The sequence below is a fragment of the Lagopus leucura genome, unplaced genomic scaffold (assembly GCF_019238085.1).
Source record: "Lagopus leucura isolate 7727_CA_CO unplaced genomic scaffold, USGS_WTPT01 Super-Scaffold_100001, whole genome shotgun sequence".
NCBI lineage: Eukaryota > Metazoa > Chordata > Aves > Galliformes > Phasianidae > Lagopus > Lagopus leucura.
In genome coordinates, this window is record NW_024962262.1 from 6,421,584 (window position 1) to 6,440,172 (window position 18,589).

At 37.4% G+C, this 18,589-nt stretch overlaps 1 protein-coding gene across 1 annotated transcript in view; it reads left to right on the forward strand.

The window, feature by feature from the left end:
* Positions 1 to 18,589, forward strand: part of BRCA2 (BRCA2 DNA repair associated) — a 37,051-nt gene that overhangs the window by 5,954 nt on the left and 12,508 nt on the right. Inside the window, exons 7-15 of the mRNA XM_042868588.1 lie at positions 1,199 to 1,254; positions 2,161 to 2,275; positions 4,465 to 5,640; positions 6,471 to 11,174; positions 11,697 to 11,789; positions 14,659 to 14,728; positions 15,107 to 15,525; positions 15,938 to 16,128; positions 16,694 to 16,881. Coding sequence (XP_042724522.1) covers positions 1,199 to 1,254; positions 2,161 to 2,275; positions 4,465 to 5,640; positions 6,471 to 11,174; positions 11,697 to 11,789; positions 14,659 to 14,728; positions 15,107 to 15,525; positions 15,938 to 16,128; positions 16,694 to 16,881 — 7,012 coding nt within the window. The remainder of the gene's footprint in view (positions 1 to 1,198; positions 1,255 to 2,160; positions 2,276 to 4,464; positions 5,641 to 6,470; positions 11,175 to 11,696; positions 11,790 to 14,658; positions 14,729 to 15,106; positions 15,526 to 15,937; positions 16,129 to 16,693; positions 16,882 to 18,589) is intronic.

Here is an 18,589-nt window from a genome sequence, read left to right on the forward strand (position 1 = left end):
AGGCTGAGATGCTGATCCAGTTGAAGACTGTATTTCCTAGATTATTCAGACTGGATAATTCCTGGACCTTATTTCCTGTACAGCTGCACAAACAGCTTTGCCAGTGTAACTGAGCTGATAGGTGCTTAAGTGTCACTAACAGTGATGTCAAACATCAAGGCTTGACTTAAAGTGTTGTTGTAAGGGGAATTTCTTTAGCATGGTTAACAAGCAAAATGAAATTTAAATTAATAAGTTGATGATTCTTGAGAAAATGGGAAGATCTGGATGTCTGCTTATCTATTAACGGTGCTTTTTTTTGTTACTGTCAAACTATCACTGTATGAAGTATATAAAGTTTACAGACTTGTAAAACATGTGCACGCAAAATATCTAACGCATACTAGGAGTGCATGTCAAAACTGGAGATCTTTGTTAGCAGGATCTGGGCGTTGCTCTTAGCTGGGTATTTGTGACTTCTGAATGATGTGACTTGAAGGAGTGGGGGAAGCACCCATCGTATAATGGTACTCTTCTAGGAAATGAGTTCTGCTTTGAACTCTCCTCATTTTCTCATTTCCCAGATGAGCACAATTATTTTATAGTCATGAAGTCAACTTTCTGCCACCTGTTACCTGTAAAAGGAAAACTAATTTGGCTGCTACAAAAGAGGAGTTCAATTTATTAATCTTAGTACCATAGAGGAGCCTAGGTACCATGTCTGTGACAGGTGTTATTTCAAGATACTGCACTTAAATCATCTTAAAAGTAGCGTTTGCATTCCCCATTTGTAATGGAGTTGAAAAGATATTACTGTTCTTGTGGGTGGAAAAGGAAAGGAAAAAGGAGTCCTGGTAGCAGCTTGAAGATCTCATACAGATCCTGTGACTGAAAAAAAATGAAGGAGTGATACCATGAATAACTGCTGGAAAGGGGAATGGCAGCAGTAGTGGACTCTTAGTACGCCTACATGGCAGCAACCAGATTATATGACTTAGGGTGTTTTAGGCTGTTAAAAATGCACACTCTGTTCCTCAGACTCACCTTTAGGATGTTTTAGTTAGAACTTCTACTTAGTTTTATTAGTTTTTTTTGTTTACAGATTTAAGGTGCATTTAAAATAATCAAATGAAAACCGCCTCAAATCAACTGTATTTCATCATGCTCAATAAAATCACTTAGGAGCAAATGAATTGACTTCTCTGTCTTTCTTCTAAAGCTAGAGAGAATGATTCTATTTCTGGAGCAAAGCAACAGGATGAAAGAGCAGAGATAGTAAGTAGTTTTTAAGAGCTGTGCTATTCCTTAATTTCAGTTAAGCTCTTTAGTTGTATGCTTACATTCCCTGAGCCAAGAACAATAATTCTGTCATTTTCACTCTAGGTCTTCCTATCTGGCTATTCTGGCTATTTTTAAAAGTTACTGGTTACTGAAGTAAGCTTGCAAAACATAGCTATAGATTGTATTTTCACAAATACCCCCTTTGAGGAATATTTTGACTGTAAAACTATAAGTTCAGATTAACTAGCAGTGGGAGTCATTCAAAGAAAAACCAAAGCTGGGAATTGCAACATACCGATTATGTGAGGGTTTACTTGTTCCACTTTATTCCCCTCCTGTCAAAGTTTTGAGTTATTATTTGACTTAAGTTGTCCAATAAGTCCTTGTGCTCAACCCCTATACTAAGAGTTAAAATTGAGGCTTCATTTCAGTCCTTTGATACTGTTACGAAAGGGGCAGTTCCCGCTTAACTGTATTTTTATATGTAAAAGCTGAATGACTTGAGACTGAAAACCAGGAACGTTACTACTGGGATTTCATTCTTAATACCTGAAACTTCACAGATAATATTTTTAACAGCAAAACCACCACACAGAAAGTTGCTCTTCTGTTTCTTTTTGAGAGGCTTGCTTACTGCATGCTGGTGAACCCATTCACTGCCCCATGTGACCCTGTATTGATTACAGAATGAAAGCTGGTTTGCATTGAAGATGGAGATCATCTACTCACTTACTTGCAAGAAGTATAACTGTAAAAACACTACATTTTATTGTAAGAAATGCAGAATTATTTAGAAATTGCAGCTGTTTATAGCTGCGTGTTTTACTGTTCATGTCACTGATACATAGGGTATATAAACATATGTTCCATGTCATGTTTGGCTGTATCTTTGGTTTGCAGGTTTTGCACAACTTTTTATCTAAAGATGATGAATATACTGCAAAGAATGATACAAGTCTGCTGTCCGTACCAGAGACAGTAAAACTAAATGCTAAAGATGACATAAAAGATCTTGGTAAGCATCGGTGTTTTATTGCTATTACTCAATGTATTGTGAAGGAATGCTGAGGTTATGTAGTATGTCTTGAAATGACCATGTAGCTTATTTCCTCTGCCAGCTGTCTGCTCCCACTTTGTGAATTGGCTTGCCTTTGTGAATTTAATGTGGCCATTTAAAAAACAGAACAACAATTTCTGTTAAGTCCACAAATCAAATTAGATTACAATGCCTTTGGATGAAAACCAGATTTTATTGGTGTAAGTGAAGGTGTAAGACCATATGGGAAAGCTGAGAGACAAAAAGGGCACGGGCTCAAGGGGGAGCAAGACTACTACCTATGCCTATTAAGTAGGGTTAGTGAAATTACAAAACTTCACCTCAATCCTCATTTTTCTGTGGTGAGTTTGGGTTTTTTTATTTTTGCTATATCCTTTGTATAGTCATTTCATTATTAATAGCTCAAAGCATGACAAAACTTTATGAAAAAAGAATGTTATCATTGTTTAACAAATGCAGAATACATATAGGCAAGGAAAAAGAAGTTTTGATTTTATGTTCTTAGAACGTTAGTGAACAAGTGTAAATTATGCTCTGGTTTGAGCTTTTTGGTTATTTTGAGAAACAGTGGCAGAAGGGAAGAATATTAACAGAAATTTATTAATCATGCATGGATGTAAAAGGATGTTGTAGAGATTGACACAGGCTATGTGGGATGATGTATCCTTGGGATTGTTGTTTCCTCTCCTTATTTGAATTGAATGGAATGCCATGAAAGCATTGTTTGACAAGTGTAAAGAATTGTGAAATAATCAGTTTGGCTTTTGACAAGAACATCTGAGAATTGTAAAATCACCAAGGTTGGAAAAGACCTACAAGATCATCCAGTCCAACTGCCTGTCTATCACCAATAGTTCTCTCTAAACCATGTCCCTCAACACAGTGTCCAAACGTTCCTTGGACACTTCCAGGGAATGCTGGGGTCAGAAACCATTGAGGATTGTAGAGTGATACGTGCTGTTGGCTTTGTAGTGTAGATTCAAGCTGAGTAAGGGAAACAAGGAAATTAGTAGAAATGGGTTGAGTGCTGTGTTTATAAGGATTCAAACTTGGACAGTTCTGACCATCATTCAGTGTGTTACTCCAGCGCAGAAATGTTCCCAGACTCTAATGTTTAGGGCTCTTTTTTTTTTTTTTTTTTCCTTCAGTAGAGTTGTTAAGAAAAGAGATTAAATAGTTATTGCTTAGTTATGACATCAATTGGGGGGAAAAAAGACAAATTCTGCTTTTCAGTCCTAGTTTTAGAGGTTACTTGTTATCCTGACACATCAGTGAGCTTAAAAGTCAAAATGAACTTCCCTGGTTTTGTTGTGTTGGTGGGATTTTTTGTGTTGTGTTTTTTTTTTTTTTTTTTTCTTTCACTCCTTGGCATCAGAATATTCAGTGTATAATGAGTATCTTCATAGTTTTTCAAATATTTCTGGCTTTCTTCTCCTGTTAAAGGTAATAGCTCCTTTTTAAGTTAAAAGTAGTACAAATGAGCAGGGTTGGAATACTCTCACAATTACAGGACAGAAGGATGTGAATACAGCAGTTACTCCAGGGGAATGCATCTTAATAAGGGAAAAGAACTTTTACCTTCAGTCTGCAGTGTTTACAGTTTTTTACTTCTGAGATCTTGTTTAGATACCTTCAGGCAAAAAAGTAGAAAGTAGAGAGTATGGGCAACTTTATGAGATGTGTTGAGAGGTGGCTTTATGCACAGAGCAGAGGGCATGAAACCATCCTATTGGTGTGTACTACGGTTAGATGCATGTGTGTGAAAAGTATTGAGAAATGGTCTATGGATCTCCAAATGGGAAATCTTTCAGACAGTAGAGTGTTTAACAGTTAGAGTAGATAAATAGTTCTGAATTACAGTTTCATATTGGAGACTTTCACCACATCACTATTGCAGTCTTCAGGCAGCTGGGGCATCTGTACATACATGATTTGCCTCCTGTCTCCTCACTCTTAACAGCTGCTATTAAAGAGTAACCTATTTTAAAGACATATATTTATCTTTCCAAGTTGAATCCTGAGTTGAATAAAGGTAATGACCATAAAATTGAATGTTGTATTTTTACAGGTAAGTACAATACTATTCTTAAGTTATTTCCTGAAATGTAATTTTTTTCTCCCCAATCTCTCTATTTTCAACTATTTAGAGTTGGAGATGTTAGATGGTTTATTTGGTGAGATGAATAGCTTCGAGAATTCATTCAACTTGCCTGCTGAATCCAGTGGAACTCTTCTGCTGTTGCCACGTGCTCTGGATGCGATAGAGAAATGTGAAATAAAAATAGATGAAGCACAAGGAAAGGGTGACGTTCTTTCTGAACAACATATGAGAAGAAAGACTGCCATTTCACAGGAAGTGAAAGCTGCTAACTGGACTGAAAAAAGCTGCTGTGTTGAAGTGAAGGATTCTGTATTCCGGAACACCGATGAAGATATCGTAGATAGTAAAGACAGCTTCTTAATAGGGCATGAAAAAGAATTGGAGTATCTTAGGATTGCAGGAAACTTGCAAGATAATACAACACAGAAATCATCTGTGAATGAGAAGCTCATGAAAGATGTGCTGTCTTCATCAAACCAGTGGTCTCAGCTGAACTTGTCTGATCTTGATGTAACTCATCTGGAAACATCTATGTGTAGCTCTCCGCAGTCTGACTTATGTAGAGAGAAAGGTTTAGAAGAGAAGTCAGTACTAATGACCAAGGATGATGTTGTAGAAACATCTTTACTGAATACTGGAGGCTTGGAAGATGCGCAGGAGCTCTCAAGTGCCAGTTTATCAGAAAATTGTAGTGATATGAAAATAACTAAAAACAACCCAATGACAGAAATAACTCCAGTAAAACCTTCGTGTGTGAGTCCAAAGTTGGTAAAAGGATGTGCACATGAGGAGGTTTCTAAAATGAGCTTTTTAAACTGTAGTTCTTTTTTAATTGAGAGTACAAATGTCATGGAGTATTCTGTAGTCTACAACAGCACCTTTTCCACGCATTTAAAAGCAACTTCAAAATCTGTGGTAACTGATGTTCTTTCTCACTCTCTTATACGTAGCGCTGCATCTCCAGATAATTGCAGTGACCTACATTTAACAAATAGTGAAAATAATCTTAGAAAATCTAGCTTTAAAAGCCTAAATATGTTATCCAGATTGAGGAAGAAATCCAAGAGATTTATTTATACAATAAATAATACTCTAGTGTATCAGGAAGAAAATGTGCAGAAAGAAGTAACCTCTGAATCACCTGCTAATCCTGTGTTAACACGTTTGGAATCTGATTTACATGAATTTAAAGGTTGTCAGGTGGCCATAGATGGTAATCAAGGTATGTTATTAAGCTTTTGCATATTTTTGGAGGATACTCCATTTAGTAAATACCTTTTCTGTAAATACTTCACTTCAAATTGTGTAAAACCTTGTATTTGTGATAAAGTAGATCTGCAACTGTTTTAGTAACCAGGGCATGAATTGATCTGTCATAGTGACAGAAGAGCCTAAGTGTTTTCAAATAGTCTGGTGCTAATTTACTGTTTTCACCTCAGGTTATCTTCTGCAATAGAAACTTCCACAGTGAGCCACTATTCTAATGAAGCACATCAATTATGTTTGTCAATGCTGTTCAGACATCCAAAGCGTCAAGGGCTATCCTGTCTCTTAGATGTTATAAAAGAATGTTAAAATTATTTTTTTCTATAAGTAGGGGATTTAAGATTGTTTATCTGTTTCTTCTGGAAGCACAAAATATTTAACATACATACATATTTAATGAAAGCAAGGACATGCATCTTTAGAAATTGTTACTCTTGGTAGAAAAATTGCTTAAAATTAGGAACAGAACCACCATTTTGTAAAGTTTGAAACATATTCTTGCGTTGAGACACAAGGAATGGAAGCCCTTCTCTTCAAATTTCATTACAATTAATTATTTATTTCATGGTGGCATTAACTGTAGCCTTTTTTCTACTGGCTACCAGAACAAAATTAGGCAAGATAGATCACAAATCCTTTCAAGGCGTTCACATTTGAAGAGGAAAGTGTTATTTATGGTATGAATATATAGAAATGATCATATAGGCCATATTGTATGACAATTTGAATTTGCACTTGTTTGAATAAATGCGAGGTAGTTTAATGTATCTTTTCTCTTTCATGTAGACTGCTTGCATTCAGCTGAGAGACAATCAAATATCAAAGAAAATAATTTCAACACTCCTACTACGGAGGTAGATGCAATGGATAACTCTTCTGATAATTCTGTCAACAGTCGGCTGAAGCAACAAGAGCTGAGTGGCTCAGGGAAAAATGCAAGAGAGTATCAACCTGCTACCTCATTTAAATGCTTAGAAGCACCTCATACTCAGAGTGAAGACACAACAGATTGTTTAAATAGTGGAAGAATTTCAAATATAAAACATAAGGTACTAACTTCAGCATACCTAATGGCAAGAAGGTGTTCCAGATTGTTTCCTGAAGACTGTTGCTTAAGGAAAGTCAAGAATGATACATATATCAGTCCTAAAATGAACAGTCAAGCTGCTGTACCTCAGAGCCCTATAGAACAGCCTCCACAGTCCTTTCCTAGTTGTAGTGATTGCTTGATTGATATGCGCCATGGCACTGCGTTTGTGACAAACAGCAAGTTCAGTAATACTTTGAGTCGGATCAAGTTTGGCATGAACAGAGTTGGTAGTAACTCCTGCAATAAAATATTAGCTGATAAAAGACGTGCTACAGATGAGCTGTCAGGTGAATATAGGGAAATAGTTGCACCGTTGGAAAGAAACTGCTTAGAAAACAATAGTACTGGCTTAAAACAGTGGGGGAAGGAAGATGTAGCCGAAAATCAAGAAACACTCTCTATTAAGAACAGTGAAAACTCTGAAGCAGCTACTTGGAATAATATATCTGTAGAGGTTGCTGAAGAATTCTTGGATTGTATAGATAATTCTTTGAATGAAGTAATTTCTGAAGATAGACAATTAGCACATGTGTGTTTCAACACAAAGCCAATTGAAAACCTAAAACATAAAGGGAAATCATCAGGAGATCTTCACACGTGCAGTCCAAATCTGAGCTTTGGTGGCTTCCAGACTGCTTCCAATAAGCAGATTAAATTCTCTGAAAGCAGCATAGCAAAAGGCAAAATGCTGTTCAAAGATATTGAAAATGAATGCTTTGAAGCCTCTTCCATGGAAAGAGTCAGAAATTTTTCAAATGAAGTTCAAAAGCAGAATATATTTTCCTCAGATTTGAAAAGCAAAACAGGCAGTACTTCATCTGGTTTGCAGACAAGGTGTACACAGTATATTCCACGTAAGGTTGATTTATGTAAAAACTCGCTTAGAAATCAACTATCCATGCAAGAACCAACTCAGTCTTTGACAGCAAGCCAAGAAGCTGAAATTGCTGAACTTTCTAATATCTTGGAAGAAACAGGTAGCCAGTTTGAGTTCACACAATTTCGAAAGCAAAGTAACACGATACAAAATCATGTTCAGCAATTTGGAGCAACAAATGTGGAAAATGCTTCTGAAGCAGGGGAAGATATTAATTTCTATAGCACTCTTAAATCTGAAAATCATGTAATAAGTGACGAGTACTGCAGTAAGTTGAAAAATGAAAATGAATGTAAAATGGTAGAATATGAAAAAGAAAACACAGTGGTTTTCCATAAAAATAAAAAAAAAGTTACTTCTACTAACTTGGACAGAAATGAAAGTGGAATATCCAGCCATGAGAGCTGTCCGGTACCTTTACAGGCCAGCTTTTCTAATTTTGTAGGATTTATTTCAGCTGGAGGTAAAAAAATAAATATTTCTAAGGCAGCTTTGACCAGGTCTGCAGAGCTTTTCAAGGACTTGGATGATAATAGCTTTTTGTTTAAATCTTCTGAAACTACTACTGGATGCTGCAATTCAGATGGGCATGTGTCTTCTAACTGGAATTTTGTCGGATGCCAGACAAAAGAAAGTGAAGGAGGTGTATTTTGTGTTCCAAACATAAGAAGCATAGGTCCCATTTCCCACCGTTCAGAGAAAGAATATGCGGAAGATATTAGTACCCCATGTAAGGAAAATACAGAAAACTGGACAGAAATATTAAGTGATAATGAAAATGTTGATTTCAATTGCACTAATGCTAGATGTTCTGCCTCTGGAATGAGAAGCAGTCCATTATCCTTTAAAAAACCTCACCAGAACTGTAAAAATTCTAATCAGTTTCTGAATCGAGGAGACAGCCAAGTTGAAGGTTGTTTGCAAGAAGACGCTTCGTATCTGATGTGTCTAGGTGATAATAACAGTGCAGAAGAACATGGTTTAAGTGTTTCAGATGAAATGGAAAACCTGTCCCCTAATCAGAAAGAAGACAGAAGGCAGGAAGATGAACACTTGCTGCTAAACTGTCAAGCTGCAGATTCTGATGCTGTATCCATTTCTGACTCATCTTTGTGTAGTTCTCTACGTGATCTCAATGTACAATGTGGGGAAAGAGATACAGATGTTTCAGAGAACTCTAGAAAACAAAAGACAAATAGTGTCAATGTGAAAGGAGAAGACTCCAGACATAAGAACCTGTTTGTGAATGAAAGTGGGATTAAAATAGGCTCTTACCAACATCATCGAGTACTTTCCGAGCAAGAGGTGGATGTTGAAAAAAACAAAGTTAAAGGAACTTATCTGACTGGTTTCCATACTGCTAGTGGCAAGAAAATAGCCATCGCTGATGGATTTTTGGCTAAAGCTGAACAGTTTTTTTCAGAAAATAATGTTGATGTAGGAAAAGATGATAATGATTATTTTGAGGACCACTTAAGGAAACGTAATAAAAGCTATGTTAAAGACTGTGGCATATGTATGGATGGTGTTGCTCAACATGATGCAGATGTACTTAATTTTAAAGATAAGCTTATCCCTGAAGAATCTGGGGACCGACTAAAGCAGGCAGTAGAGGGGAGTCCCATTAAAGAAGCTGTTAATCATGACAGCATTAAAGTGGGTGCATTTATTAACGTGGATGAAGAATGTGAAAAAAATTTGGCAGCTCCGTGTGCAAATAAGGAATCTTATGTCAGACCTGGAAAGTCAGAATTAAAATCTCTTCCTGGACATGGGAGCAATTCTTTAAGTAGAACTCTTTTGTTTGAAGATAGAAAATTGTTTGCAGAGAGAGATGTGGAACACTCAGCAGAAAAGAGGGATAATTCAGAAAGCAAACCTGACTTTCCTCTGAAGTGTGCTACATCTGTGCATTTAACAAAGGTGTCAAGTGACCTTGCAGATAATTCTGTGCCTGGTGGTATTATTAAGGCTGTATCTGCTGAGGATAGTTGCAAATCTAGTCAGTCCCTCCTCTTACCTCATGGTGGTGTTCCAAAAAGTTCCTCACCTTATCTGCACTGTGGCAGTCAAGAGAATGGCTTAAAACGTTTAAATGAACCTTGTTCTAATACAGACTGCTTCACAAATACTGCAGATAATGCTCACCAAGAACAGCCTGAAGTCGATCTTCCTGAAGATGGGACTAATCGAATCTGGTTACAAGAAACATCACTTAATGCTGAAAGTCAAAAGAGTGATCTGAAACAAGTGTTCAGTACAGCAAAAGGTAAAGCAGTCTCTGTTTCAGAAAGTGCATTAGCAAGCATCAGACAAATGTTTCGAACAGACTATGATGAATATGTAAAATCTGAAATTGAGACTAAATCAGGAACTAATCAAACAGAAATTGCTGGAAATTCATCTTTCAGCATTTATGCTGGGGGTCCTGGTTTTGCTACATTAGACACTACAAAAAGTGAGATGAATTTGGCTGCATCTCATTTTATTAATGGAAATGGGAATCTTATTGAAAACAATCTCCAAGGTGCAAACATGTCTGCAGATGCAGATTCTGTTCAAGATTCTCAGATGCAATGCTTTGAGCAGAAGAGTAAGCTTTTAGGACTTTTGCCTGTGCCTAATAAGCAGTCAGGGCCTTCAGGCAGCCTTGGATTTTTCAGTACAGCAAGTGGGAAGCCTGTGCAACTGTCAGAAGAGTCGCTAAAGAAAGCTAGGCAGCTCTTTTCTGAAATGGAAGGTAGCCATTCACCAGAGCTGCAAGATGCACATTTGCTTGAAGATGTTGAAAAATCCAGAAACCGTGATGAAATATTACCTAGAGAAATGCAGCTAGCACTGCCAAGAGGGAAGGAGAATGCCAGCACTGATAAGATTTCAAGTCCTGCTTTGGGGTTCAGCACTGCTAGTGGAAAGCAAGTGACCATCTCTGAAAGTGCCTATCGGAAAGCAAAGGCAATTTTAAAGGAAGCAGATGACCTCTTAAGCAATGAGCTTGGTGTTACAGATGAACTTCGTGAAATTAAAGAGAGTGGTCAACATGTAGAATATTTAACTGGTAAAGTAATTTCAGAATCCAAAACTGAAAAAAGCTGCAGTGAGGAGCTTGACTTGAAAAGCATTCACCCTGAAGGAATCAAGTCCTTTCCAAGCACTCACCATGTCAAAATTACTGAGTGTGTATCACATAGTAAGAGAAACAGCCAGTCAGCGCCCTTTAAAAATAGCTTTGAGCAAGAAGAGACCAGACTTTTTAGAAAAGGAGAGCTGAATCTGGGGGTGAAAACAGAAGCTGAATCAGATTTATGCAGTGCTACATCTAAAGCAGAAATAAACATTTTCCAAACTCCAAAAGGCTACTTGAAAACAGAGGCTGTAGAAAGTACAAAAGCTTTTATGGAAGATGATCTTTCAGATTCTAGAGTCCAGGTTAAGTCTGCACAGTCCTTCGTTGGCAAAATGTCAGATAACCTTCAAAATAAGCCCTTTGGGAAGAGATACTTGGAAGAAAAAGACTCACTTGGTAGGTCTATGTCTTATGTCTGTTTGATTCAATAATAATAGGGTGTTGTGATTTTGCATTTAGCATTGATTTTCTTAATTGGAAGTAGGTCACCATAGACTCGTATAGGTGCACAAGCTCAGGTGCAAGTGTTGAGAAGACTAATGCAAGAAAGTGTGGGCAGGCATAAAAAGGTACATGAGAGTATGTCAGGCCAACCCCAGTCAGCCCACGCCACAGCTGAACTGTAATCTAGAGGGAACAGACCTACTGATTAGAGAATAGTCTGACACAGGCTGCCTTATACGTAGTCTTGAAACCATTCATGATAGCACCATACAAGCTTCTTCCTGTGCAGAACAAAACTTTGCAAAGCGTGCTGAACTAACTAGCTCTGTATTGGAAAAGGATGTTAAAATCATCCAAAAACTTGCTAATTCTGTTTGCTATGACTTCTTCAGTGTTGTATTTAGCAATTTAGTTAAGTTGTACAGTATTGGCAAGAAACTGAATTTAATAGAAACATCCCTGTTTTTATCCTAGGAGAACCTCCAATTAAAAGACAGCTACTGCTTGAATTTGAGAAGATGGAGATTCCCCCCAAATCTTTGAAACCTTTGAAAAGCACTCCTGATGGTAATCCTGGTGTTCTTATGTTCTAAGCAGTAATCTCACTTTACCTTTAAAATTCTTTAGTTTCCAGTTAACTAACAGAAAGTGATTGCTTGAGTGATTCTTTTATCACTACAGTCATGAAAATTCAGGGAAACTGCTATGGTGATGTCCCTGCAGACTTGAAGTCATGAATTAACAGCATGCCATGTGGTATCTAAATGCATTAAGCTGCACTGCTTTTGCAAGAAACCTGTTTAATTTCCGTCATGGTAGGAATTCATCCAGTTTCTCACAGAAGTAAAGCTCACTGTTACTGGCTTCAGTAAGAGGAATGTGTTTTACTCATCTGTGAATTTTCAATCAAAATTTCTATCTACAGGTAAATAAGAAGGTACTGATGATTTTATCTTACAATAGTTAGTGCAGAATATGCTTGCTGATAGCTGTGTTACGGATGCTCTTTCGTACCAGATGATCTGGAGACTCTGGAAAATGAAAATTAAGGCTTAAAAGTTTGAGGTGATGCTCTTTGGGAGCTCGTTACGATTGTTGTGCTAGGGTAGTGTGACTGGATGCTGCTTTTGCTTATGGGATAAGCTGTGTTTTTCAGGGAGCTTGTTCTTTTGAAGCATTGCATGCTGTTGAATGCATGCATTGCATTCAGTAGCAGTGTGCACGTAGTAAATCAGAAAAGCTTGTGCAGCTAGGGATTATTGCCAAGCAGCCTGAGATGAGAGGTCTCTATTTACAGCTGCTGATTTTGAAGCCTTGAAAATGATACAACATGTAAAAGAATCCACTTTGGGTGGATTGGTTTGATGTTACAGAAGATCTCCGTTTCACACACAGAGTACTGTAGTATTGCTGGGTAGTTCTGTGAAAATTTCTTGCATCTCATTGCTGTCACTTCCATTTTTAATTGCCTCAGCCAGCTGCTCTCTTACCTAGGTAATGACCTGCATTGCTCAGTGCAGCAATTTAAAAGCATAATCTTCCTATTTCTTTCTCTAAGTGAATGACACATCCTTTGAAGCAGTGGTGCTATATGTCTACTAATGCTAAATGTCTACTAATGTTACTTTTGTCAGATATTTGGTCCTGTTTTGGTCTGCCTTTATTGTCCCTTTAAGGAGGTACATTCTACATCTTGTTACTCAAAATGGAATTATATATGGACTACTTTTGCAAGTGAGAATTACTACTTTAAATAAAGTGCTTCAAAATATTATCTAAAGTTTTAAGGAGAAAGTTGAAATGAGAGTTGTACTTAAATGGTGAATGTTTTCTTTCACTGCATCAGATACAGGGGAAAAAAAAGAAACAGCATAATATTTTCATGCATGCTGCTAAATTTGTTCTAAGCAAGAAATTAATAAGTTTTTAATGGAATTTGTAAGTTATTGCCAGATAATAATTTTATACCCTTCATACATAAATATTACCCTACCCTGCAGCAGAATCTTAACAGTGTTACTCTGGTGGAACAAATGAAAGCAGTTCTAATTTCTAGAACAGTCCTGCCTGTGGCTTCAGGAACATGTGGCATCTTGTAGCTGTGACTTGTCATCTGAAAATTCCTCTTAGAATCCCAAGGGCATCCAACAAACGAGTTTGAATTCCAGGCTGACTGATTTAGATTTAGATCTGTGATTTAGATCTGTTGGTAATAGGGAGATAAGCACATCCTTAGAAAGTCTGAAAGAGAAGTTCTGTGCAAACGTGCCCTTTTCTATTGCAAATATAGTTGTTTGTTTTTTTTGTTGTTGTTGATGTTTTTTAAAGTTGCTAAATGAGTTCGAAATTGAATGGGAAGCCTGCCTGGAATCAAATACATGTTAAACGTTTCCATTTCAGGAGGCTAAAACATCTTGCACGCTTACAAATGAGGGCTTTTGGGAGTTCAGCACTATGGTGATTTATCTTTTAGATCTGAGTGCAGCTAGTATGAAGAAAAACCGAGGCTTAATTAGAGAGGGCTTCAGTTAATAATTGGTTTTCAATCTGTGTTTTCACTGCCAAGAACCTGAAATAAAACTTAACTTGTGTGTGACCCCTGATGTGTTGGAATTAATTCTGCACTTACAGTTTCTTCAAATGACCACCTGTCCACTCATACTCAGTGCCCGACAAACTGACAAGGGAAGATACTTTTTAAATTTTTTTGTCAAAAAACATGGCATGTGGTTGAATGTTATCTTTCCCAAGATATCCCACAGTCAGTTGTTCTCAAGAGAGAAGAATCTTTAAGAAAAATATAAAATAAAAATCAGTGGGGCTAACGTCATAATTTATCAGGTATACTGGACAACATATGATTACTAACTTTTGTGCCTTGGAAGTGAATTTTGCATTGATGATAGAATGTACAAGGACCTGTCACTAGACTAGTGACAATTCTGTTATTTTCCTTGCTTTTACCCACAGTCAAATTTCTTGAGAGCCCGTGGAAGTCTTCCAATGCCTGATTTCTTGTGCCTTCACTTCCATTTTTTTTTTAAGCATCTCTTTTAAAGGTCTTCCACCAGTCTGTAACAATCTGTATTATCCTTTGCTTTGTCAGGGTAATTATATTGCTTATATCAAACAAATATTAGCAAAACAGCTCGCATCCTGAAGGAAGCTAGTCACTGAGATGGTAAATAGAAATATTATTTCTAGTGGCAGTCAGATTATGAGACAGATCTGTACCTCGTTTTTTGTCAGATTCAGTCATATTGAAGACAACTGCTTTTTCTTTCTTTGTGGGGTTTATATTACTAAATGTAACAAATCTGTTTAAATCCAATCTGGCAATGTCTGCGTTTGTAACATGAATATAGAAGAAATGTGCTGTAAATATCCATCCATGCAATGTATCACTTCTAACTTTTTTTTTCTAATTACCTTACAGGCATTTTCAAAGACAGAAGAAAATTTATGTATCATGTTCCTTTAAAACCAGTAACTTGTCAACCTTTTGGGTGAGAAACTTTTAATGTATTGTAGAGTTTTTCTAATGTAATTTCCTGCAAGTTCTTGTAACTTTAAAAAAAAAACATACAATAGCAATTTGAAACCCAGTTTTCTTAAAGATTAATAATTTTATTTCAAAATAAACGTGTGAAATGACCATGCAACACATGTTGGTGCAGTAGACTGATGAGATGAGGAGCAAAGTTTACACTTTTATTTTTTTATTAGAAACAAATTAAGCATTCAATTTTTCAAAAAATTAAAAGACTAAAAACTTGTCTTTTTATCAATCTGGTGTTGACAGTTACATTACTAAATTAAGACTGTTGAAATTGACAGGCATTTTTGTCAACATGCTGAAGCCTATATCATGTTTTCATCTGCAGGACTACTAAGGAACGCCAAGAAGTCAGGAACCCTACACTTACTCTCCCTGCTCAAGACTCGAAAGGATTTAAATCTATACCTGCTGTTTTTCAGCACTGTGCCCTACGGCAGTCTTCAGGTGGTGCTTCAGGACTTTTTACTCCACGTAAGGCCATGGCCAAAGAGAGTGAGGAAACAAGAAGTTTGTGCAAGCCAGGCAAAGCTGTTAAAACTTTTGTTCCGCCCTTCAAAACCAAGCTGACGCTTTCTACAGCTGAACAAGGCAGCAGCAAGAGATGTCACTCACCAATCGCAAACAGTGTGACGGAGCAGAGGGAATTAAATCAAATCCCAGTTGAACAAAATAGTGCTGAAGCTCAGGATCACCAGTCCTGCATCCTGCATGCTGTGGTCACTGACGCAGAAAATGACAATTTAGGTATTTTCAGATTTCCATCACTTACCTGTTGTGAATGCTAATTATCAGAATGCTAACCAGAGTTTATACAGAATGTGGAAAAATTGTTTTCGCACACTGTGTTTCAGTAACAAGTTTTAAAATAGTTTATATTTCATCTGATATTTGATTTGATATACTTAAGATATTCTAAGGAGTCTGAAGACTAACCTTGCTATACTTCGCTCACTTTTATAGAAGCTTTGTTCATGCTGCTTTCTAGTGAAAGTGTAGGCCCAGCCATGCAAGTGGTTGATTCAGTCTTTTCAGAGGAAACAGTTCACATCTTTAGCTGTCTGACTTTCTCTTGCTTCTCTGAATCTACTTGTATGACTGCATCTCTTAATTTGGTACGTACTGTAAGAGGGTTTTGATGAATTTCTTTTCTTTGCAGTTACAAGCAACATGATGGCAAATCTCCACTGTGCTAGAGATCTACAGGAAATGAGAATTAAAAAGAAATATAGGCAAAATGTTAGCCCACAGCCAGGCAGCCTTTACATCATTAAAACATCTGCAAGAAACAGAATCTCTTTGAAGACTGCAGTAGAAGAAGAAACACCCTGTTTTCATTCTACAGAGAAGGTATATGTGTTGATGATACCTTTTCGCTATGTCTTTGAAGGAGTGAGTTCCTTAAAACTAGAAAACAAAAAAACTGCGTATCTTCAGTTTTGAGATAAGTATTTGCAGTAACTCTTAAAACAGCTGCTACAGTTTTAAAATACTTCTGAATATCCACAGCTAAGAGGTATTGCAGATAATACGGATCATAAGCATCTCTGTAGTGTTAGAATCAAATGAGAGAAAGATCAAACAAGGAAAAAAATGAACCAGTGGTAGTTACTAGCAACTTCTAATCCCTAGGAAGAGCTGTCTTTAGATAACACAAGGTTAAAATTCAAGCTCAGATAAGTCAATATCAAAAACCTTTTGGTACAGTGTTTTTTTAAAGTACAGTGTGATTTTCTGCTAAATAATTTGCATGAGTTCCTCCATTCTTCTTGGATTGCGTATAAAATGGTCATACAAAAGGTCTCCCAAGATCAGGGAGGTATTTCAGGGGAGTTTAAATAGCATTACATATAAAAGATCTTAGTAGAATTCAACTGTATTGTCATTATTTTGTCCTTTTCATCTTTTTTTTCAGCTTTACGCATACGGTGTTTCAAAACATTGCATACAAGTTAACAGCACAAATGCAGAATCATTTCATTTTCTCATCGAAGAATTTTTCAGTAAGGAGTATTTGTTAGCAGGAAATGGGATACAGCTTGCTGATGGAGGATGGCTGATACCTACAGATGAGGGAAAGGCTGGAAAAAAGGAATTTTACAGGTATTATTACTTATAAACTTGAGGCAAATATGGGATTCATTGGTTGTGATACTCATATCCCCTAGAAGAAGTCAAACACTCACTACATTTTGACTGCATTTTCAGTACAACTCTTACTGGTTTAAATGAAGGTATTGTAGGTTTGTAAATTTGCTGTGTGGACTAATGTAGCCTCTTCAATTAGACTAATTAATCGGGACTTGACTGACTGAGTCTTGAATACCTTCAGTGACGGCCTCTCTGGATCGCCCATGCCAGCTGATGCTCATGGTTTAGAAAAAGCCTTTTATCTGCAATTGGAATTTTGCATCTTCCAACTTGTCTGTTGCCTCTCATCCTGTTGTCATGTGCTTCTGAGAAGAGTCCATGCCTGCCTTCTGTGAATTCTCTGATCACGCAGTTACAGGCAGCAACAAAGTCTTTAACTTCTCTCTTAAATCCAAACCCAGCTTTCCTAGCCTTTCCTTGTGTGTCCTGTGCTCAGCCTCTGAGAGTACAACGGTTCTAATCTTGGTGGGTTTGCTCTTCTAGTATACCAGCATCTTTGTCCAGGTGAACCCAGAACTGGGTGCAGTACTTCATTCAGGTGTAGTCACTTCATTCAGGTGTAGTCCATCAAGTGCCAAAGAGAGGCAAAGGATCACTCCCTTTCGGGCTTCACCCTTAATAGCCCAGAACATGGCCATATTTCTTTACTGCAAGGACACCTGCTGCCTCCCAGTCATCATGTGGTTCACTGGGACCCTGGATCTTTTTCTGCAAAGCTGTCTCTTAGAGTCAGCACTGGTCTGTTAGTGTTGCATGGGGTTATTCCACTGCAGATGCAAGACTTTGCTCTTATTGAATTTCATGAAATCTCCATGAGCATGTTTCTCCAGCTCATCCTAGTCCCTTTAAATAGCAAATCCCTGCATTGCCCTCCAACTTATCAATCACTTCCTCCAAATGCAGTCATCTGCAAACTTGCTGCTATCATCTGGATTATTAGTGAAAGCACTGAAAAACTTTGGTCCCTTTATTAATATCAGCTCTGCAATTTCTAAAGTCTTAGTCCTTAAAGCATATTGTGGTTATTCCAAATGCTATAAGGCAAAGCTGATCTACCTACAGATCCATTCTGCATCCTGTGGCATCGCCATGGTCTTGCTGTTCCGTTGGCAGCTGTGAAGCATGTAGTCATACACGCTGAAATAGTCACTTGCAGCAGAGCATGCAGAACTTGACCTAACTTGTGGCTTGCTGTTCTTCCTCCTTTGGCAAGTGTTCTGATACCAGCAATACAGTCCCAAATTCAGCATTTTCTCCCCAGTGGTGGCATGAGTGTTGAATGTTAGGTGGGCATACCTTGCTAGGTAGCATTTATACTGGGTGGATAAAAGAGCGGCTGGGATGGTTGTCTGTGTACAGTTAGCGCAGGATTGCTCACCTACACATGAATGTTCTCGAGTTGCATGCATTTTAGAAAGTGCTCTGGTTGTTCTTTTCTCATGTGAAAATTGCTATTTTTATTTTACCAACAAGTAACACCACTGAAAATTAATAGGAGATGTGAGATTTTGTCATGAAGCAGTAGAACTCTGGGAGCAATGCACCCAGCTCTGGATTACTGTTCTTGCAATCAGTGCTTGGTCATGTTGGAGGTAATCTCAATTATTTTTACACTGCTTTCTTGTGAATGGGAAAGACATTAAAGCATTTGCACAAAACA